At 29.1% G+C, this 7,265-nt stretch overlaps 1 protein-coding gene across 4 annotated transcripts in view; it reads right to left on the bottom strand.

Moving 5' to 3' along the window:
* Nucleotides 1-3,395: 3,395 nt before the first annotated feature.
* LOC108685184 overlaps nucleotides 3,396-7,265 on the bottom strand; it is a 9,933-nt gene continuing 6,063 nt past the window's right edge. For 2 of the 4 annotated variants that reach the window (XM_018189861.1, XM_018189863.1), the window contains exons 8-16: nucleotides 7,100-7,194; nucleotides 6,745-6,768; nucleotides 6,420-6,464; nucleotides 6,237-6,303; nucleotides 5,781-5,948; nucleotides 4,899-5,034; nucleotides 4,675-4,782; nucleotides 4,305-4,457; nucleotides 3,396-3,733 (exon numbers count right to left, since the gene is read on the bottom strand). In XM_018189861.1, coding sequence (XP_018045350.1) covers nucleotides 3,673-3,733; nucleotides 4,305-4,457; nucleotides 4,675-4,782; nucleotides 4,899-5,034; nucleotides 5,781-5,948; nucleotides 6,237-6,303; nucleotides 6,420-6,464; nucleotides 6,745-6,768; nucleotides 7,100-7,194 — 857 coding nt within the window. In that variant the 3' untranslated portion in view covers nucleotides 3,396-3,672. Of the gene's footprint in view, nucleotides 3,734-4,071; nucleotides 4,105-4,304; nucleotides 4,458-4,674; nucleotides 4,783-4,898; nucleotides 5,035-5,780; nucleotides 5,949-6,236; nucleotides 6,304-6,419; nucleotides 6,465-6,744; nucleotides 6,769-7,099; nucleotides 7,195-7,265 lie in introns of all 4 variants that reach the window. The other 2 variants (XM_018189862.1, XM_018189865.1) reach the window with 2 other exon arrangements.

The following is a 7,265-nucleotide window of genomic DNA, read 5'->3' as shown; positions in this document are numbered from 1 at the left end:
TATATATATACGGTTATTTGTGTAAAAATTGACAATTGGTGTCACTTTTATCAAGTATTTATAAGCGTTCTAGTAATTATTATTAGTTGATTGTAACTAATGATTATAAATCTTTAATAGTTGATTCTCTATAAATCTATATATATATATATTAATAAATTCACAGGCAGAAAAAAAAGACGAAAATCCCGATAAATTCTTTGAGAGAAACTTTTCGTGAGAATGCTTCAAAGATACATGTATATCATGTATATAATATTTCTTTTTAATTTTACTGTATTTCTGACATAATAAAGTAATTGAAATTTCTTGCACTTATATACGTCATATATGTAGATGCAAAATATTGAAGATGTATGTACATATATAGAAAAATACACACATATTCCCTTCGTCGATTTTATCTCTGTTTCTTTTTTCTCTTTCGTATTATGACGTATTAAATTAATAAAATAAAGAATCATATATTAAATAATATTTATATATTGTTTAGACGTATCTTTAATATTAATTCTTTAACAATGCGTAAGAAATTTTAATGAAGATAGATATACAGAGAGTGTTGTAGCTCTATTATACTTCTGCATTTTCAACTTGATAAGGTATAGATTCGCGCCTGTGGATACAACCCACGCATAAAACGTGACTTGCCATCATAAATGACATAAATGTGCTAAAATTGTAAGAATATATATTTCACAGCCTGTATGTATACAGGAAAAATTGAATTCGAATTCGATTCGATTTATACTGCGTTTTCTCGATGTATGCGTATGTATTAGTCGATTAACGATCGACACGTCTATTTCTATAATTGCCACTTTTTGTTTAGCATCATTCGTTCGTTATTCGCTGATTACGAAACTCATCAATGGGGTTTGCAGCTTAGTTGAGTCTACAAGATTATTAATGAAATTAGGATGCTGCGTGTACGTTCTTTAAAATGTAAGTATAAAAATACAATAAGAAAACAAAATCCATGCTTCCATTAATTATTAAACTTTTTGCAAAAATTTAACTTACTAACTTTCTAAGATCATTTCTCTCTCTGTGTGTTTTGTGTGTGTGTGTGTGTGTGTGTGTGTGTGTGTGTGTGCGTGCGTGCGCGTGTGTGTGCGTGCGTGCGTGCGTGCGTGTAAATACATTGCAATATATCGAAATAAATTAACGTGCCTAAATTTGACGTTAATTTTTGTTTGCATTTTGATTGCATTTTGTTTGTATTTTGTACTCCGACGATTATTTATTATAGCGAGATGTATAGCGAGATGTACAATAGAAATCTATGAGAGAGTCTATATATAATTCAAGTATATAATTCATCATAGTATATAATTTAATTAATGTTTCTTTTTTATATATCTTGCTACTGTTCAATATCCGAAAAAGGCTTTTTCTTTTATTTTGTACAAAGTGTAATTGAGGAATTGCTGCGAAATTCTAAAAATCTATGTATGTTTGTAATATTCTTTTCGCGTCTAATTATCCAAGTTTAATTACACACATTTCGCAATTTAAAAATTATGAATACTCAAAATGGAAAGAATCTCGATTATTTCCAGTATTATTTCCATAATGTGTTATTAATAATCAAGTGTATCTTCATACAAGATATTTAAAATATAAGAAATTGATGTAAATTGATATTGGCTATTCCTCTTATTGTTAGAAAATTTCTAATATTATCAATTGAAATTAAACTGAAAGCATCAAAAGCGCTTACTTATATATGTATTCATTTATGTAATTTAAATCTGCAATATATAATATTCGAGTTTGTCTATATGGACGTACATTCGATAGAATTTTTATTAAGATGACTCGCTTTTCATCATCGTGAATGCGGTAACCAACATAAGACAGCCTCGTCGTTTTCCGACGTGTAAATTGCGTAAACACGCGTATTTATATTAAGGCAAAAATATACAGGTACATAGTTGGTAAATGTTTGTGCTAAATGTGAGAGAAAATTAAACAAATTTAACATAGCTAGATATAATAATTTGAGTATATTTTTTATCATCATTTTCTGTTATCGTTATTAATATTATTCTCATGGTTATTATATTACTATCATAAAGATTGTTAACGTGATTATATTTATCATTAATATCATTATTTTATTAGTTATTTTATGCAATTATCGGCAAATTATATACCACGTACCCGCACACTACGTGATGTTCTTCTTATAAATAGTAGAATTTCAATTCATACGTTAAATTGTTTACAGACTATACTTCCCATATACACAAATGTATACATATTTTATAAATCGTATGATTTTTACATTTGTTGCTCATATGTAATTGCACATTACTTTTTTACAGTGTATACATATATATACACACACATACACACACACACACACACACACACACACACACACACACACACATATATATATATATCTTAAAATATAATATTGTATCGCATTTTAGCTATTTTAATAAAAAAAGTAATATAATCGAATTTTACTCTGTAATGTTTTTTTTTTTGGACGAAATTAGATGCTCAATGATGAAGCGTGAGCTTTTAACATTACCATTATTGGAAGCTAGATAACTGTGTACAGAGAGTGTACGAGCGAATATGTTTCGTAAGTTTTATGCGTATTATACGAAAGCATATTTTTCAAATTTTGATTTCAAGATCGGCTTCATTACTCTCGTGTAATGTAGAAGACGTGACGATCAATGTAAAAGATCGATTGGTTAAAGCGCAGTAGAAATGATATATAATTTATTCTGCAAAATTTGATCCTTTGATACTCTAAACATATAATGAGAGGATTTTAACTTTGCAAAATAAATTCTTATCTTAACGTTTATAATTCATTTACTTTTTACAAAACAAATTCATAATTTATGGAACATAATTTGTACCTAAAATTAAATTTAACAAATTTTCGCATTCTAATAACAGATCTAATTCCATTTACGTCAATGCAAACGTATCATCTTCTGTTTGTCAAATATTGAAGAATACATAGCTTGAATTATGCTAGTTTACAGCAAAAAATTACTTTGGACAAGATACATCTTGTAGATTTTGGAATGAAAACACTGAAAACGCGTCTAATTATGTGCAGTGCTGCAAATCAAATTTCTCCAGCATATCAGTTTTCTGAAATAATTGACATTTAATAAATAGATCCTGCCATTTTCGAAAATGATTTTTTTACAATATTTAACATTATTTTGCAAAAAAAAGTTAAGCTTCTTTAAGAAAATTCTGTATTTGAATTCTTCATAACATGGCTAATAAAGTATTGAACTTTAAAGAAATTTTAGGAAATGAACAATACATTTACAATTTCTGCTCAGAATTTCAAAGTAATGTTAATCTTTTTTTTTTTTATTAAAAAAATGTTAATGTCGCAAAAAAGCCATTTTTGATACATTAAATTTGGATTATTTTGGAAGCCTGTGACGTGCTGAAATTTGGCATCGTTTTCGATGTATCCAAAAATCTATAAGAAACATCTTATCTGATCAAAATAATTAAAAAAAATATATTTTTTTGTAAATCTATAGTGTAATCTTTTCATCTCGAATATGGAAGAACTAAAACGTGACAGATATGAAACTTTTAGAAATGGATTACGATCATCATTGTGTTGTCTTAAGTTGAAAAATAAGTCGCATGTCCGAAATTTAATGTATCGCGACATTATCGCGAACATAGAAGCATAGAAGGTTTTCGTTCGAGTGGAGGAACCTTGATGCACATCCTAAAAATCATAAATATTAGTGGGTAAGATTATTCTCTGAATTCTGGTTCAAATAAGAAAAATAGAGATAATAATTACATATGATACATATATATATTATGCATTCAGTCGTGCTTTATCGACAATAACATTTTCAAAAGATACTTTTCGATTAATCTCGGTGATATACATATATGTATAACCAGGACGAAAAACTCGGTTAAAGAATAGGAGCAAGCAGAATTAATGCATTTTCACAAGCAGATAAGACGTCGATCAATCTATTGGGGACAGGCACTTCCTCATGCGCGATACCATTTATAGCAAATTCACTCATTTCTAAATTTTCAAAGTCTTACCTATCCTATTCGCTCAGTACTGGCAGTAAGGACCTTACGCGAAAAAAATTGTATTAGGACATGTATCGTAAATTTATTATAAAAATAAATAAAACATAATTTGTAATAATGTTTGAAAATTTTTTGAGAATTTAATTGTAAATATAACGAGACTCTACATTTTCATCTTGAAACTTGGGAATATTTAGCTTAATATTTAAAATGATGATAACATTAAGATTTTGGATACTCACAACTCGATACTTTGGATAGTGGATGTAGGACATGTCGTATCGACTTTCACGTGACAGTGTTTGTGACACTTCATCTGACAATCCCTACATTCGTAACCCTGCTTACCGAGCCTTCGTGCAAGAGTTCTTTTACATATTTCGCAAACTGTTCCTCTAAAAACAAAGTTTACTTTACAATTATAAAATTTTAATTATATTTTTCGTATATGTTGAGCAATTCAATGGCATAATCACACTATAGCCGACAATCGTATTCTATCCAATTTATTTGCGATACATATATTGATTAAACAATATATATATATCGTATCAACAATTGTAGTACTAGTAACGATATAATAATGTTGTCGGCAAGATGATTACAACTTACCCTGCCATGTGCTTGGCGATAAATGTATGATCGTTAAATATGTGCAGCTTTATCCCTTTTTTTCTCCATTTACTTTTCTGTGCGAGAGAAAGTGGTACGAGGTAATGTCTAAAATTATAGAAGATATATAAAAAGGTGTAAAAACATATATGCTTTCTTCTACAGAGAGAGAGAGAGAGAGAGAGAGAGAGAGAAGGAATTACTTGAAGAGAGAGTAAACTTACTTCTTTATACCGTTCTCCAAAGTTTCGAGAACAAGCGTGGAAGCTTCATTGACGTATGTTCTCGTAGATGTTCCGCTTATACCCGAAGCTTCACTCAAACTTGATCGTCTCGATTGTTCTGGTACCGATAGATGAACTACAAAAAGAAGATTAATTCGTATCAGATATACATTCACTAATGATGAAAGAATAAAAAACATACATTCACTAAGATGAAAGAATAAAAAAGTAACTTTTGAAGCGCAAAAATAAATAAATTATATATTAATAAAAAAAAATGGACTCGACTTTCGTTAAGCACAATTGGTAGAAACCGTATGTTTTATTAACATATAGTAAGCGCGGAACATTTGTAATTGTGACAAATTATAATGATAAATTAAATATGAATAATCAAATTTTTTCTAAGTAAACTATTGTTAATGTTATTAAATCTGTAAATGAGATCTAGAAATAAGGTCATTTTTCAAATTTATTAACGCTTATCAATTATATTATCGACTTTATCTGAAAAGCAAAGTTTTCGTTCTTTCTTGCTAACAATACTTACCAATTAAAGTCGGATACCGTGAGAGTTACGCACACGTGAGCAAGACAGAGCGTGTACAAGTGAGTAATAATACAATACAATCGAAAAACGAACTATAAATAAGACTAATCTCTTCAATAGATCTCCTTTATACGGAGATATTTACATCAATCGCAATCGAACAGACTTTTTTAAACACATACACTAAATATCAAACACACAATCATTAAACAAATGTCAACTTGCAACAAAAATTATATGTTATTGTAGACTTGACAACAATTAATTTAATTTATAAAAAAGAATACTGGAAGAGATGTGGTGGATGGGGGAGAGGTATATTGAAATCTTACCAGATCCAGGGTCGTGAGCTCTGTCGGCAGATATGGATCTCGAATGAGCGTCTTCGTGATTAATTTCTCCTTCAGGACCCACTGATCTGCTTCTCGTTTTAGATCGACTCAGTCGTTTTTTTATGGTTCCAAAGAAATCACGTCGTTTTCTTCGTGCTCTTCCTCTCTCTACACAAAATATAAATGTTGTTGATTACAAATTACTGCAATACGATAAGAATAAATACACGCTAAACGCAATAAGAAAAAATTAAATAACTTCTAAAGCAGTATAAGAGAATTGTATTCAAATTTTATACCAATACTCAGAAGTAATAATAAAACAATGTATGAAATTTTCATATTCCAATAATGCTTTGAGATGTGACACATACTTAACATAAAATTATAATTTTATATATTATATTTATCATTAATTTTCGTGGATTGGAATTTTAATCACTTCAAAATTCTTACCTTCTGAATTGGAGGAATTAGGCGTGCTTTCTGGTCCTGAGATAGCATTGACATCTTTTGTTCCGTGCTGCACAGACAGTATTATGGAAAAGTTATACAAGTAGATGCAAAATCAATTGTTTGTTGCCATCATAAAATTTCATTTATATAAAGATAAAAATAACATTACATATATTTACTTACTTCCGGAGATATCTCTTGCCAGTTTCCAGTCTCCATCAGAGCGACCTATTACACATTAGTAAATACACAGCACTCAATCATGGTTAATACTTTCATGAAACAGAAGAAAAATACTTAATGTTAAAGTAAATTAAAATGCAAATAACGACACTTTGAATTCGTTTATCAAATTTTGTTTCACTGAATGCGACATGTAGTGATGTCTCTCTTAAGTTGCATGACATTGACACAATTATTCCTGAGATTTATTTAGTTTTCCCGTTATATAAAAAATAATTATTTTAATTCACACGAAAAAATGCAAACAATATCACGTACTTCTTACCTTGACAATCTGCCGTTCTGGTTGCTGCAAGAGAAGTCAAATAAAAATCATGCGCATTTAGTAGAAAGTCACAATATGATCACAAAGATCAAAAAGATATTTATCAGGGATAAAACAAATCATTTTTATTAAAATGATTTGTTTTATCCCTGAAATAATTCTCGGAGAATCAAAACAACTTTTTATTATACACACACAAATTGTTCTAAGGAATTCTTGATAATTGGAAAACTTTAAACTTATATTCCATTTTCATAAATTCAAGCCTGATTTTTCAGTTCTCATAACTTTTCACGCGAATGTTAATTTTTCGTGCAATAAGAAAAATTTGCATTCAGTGGCTTCATTAACTTACCCTTTGCTGACTATGTACAATCAAAGTTCCCTTATTACCGTTTGTTTGCCCGCTTTTGTATGGTGAATCCACAATGTTACCATTTGTCAAATAATCTGCAAAAATATTTTTATAATAAAATTTCATTTAAAAAATTGAATTTGATAAAATCTACGACTCTCTCTCT

The sequence above is a fragment of the Atta colombica genome, unplaced genomic scaffold (genome assembly GCF_001594045.1).
Source record: "Atta colombica isolate Treedump-2 unplaced genomic scaffold, Acol1.0 scaffold146, whole genome shotgun sequence".
NCBI lineage: Eukaryota > Metazoa > Arthropoda > Insecta > Hymenoptera > Formicidae > Atta > Atta colombica.
Note: the sequence above shows the minus strand (reverse complement) of the source record. Positions and strands in the feature narration are given on the sequence as shown.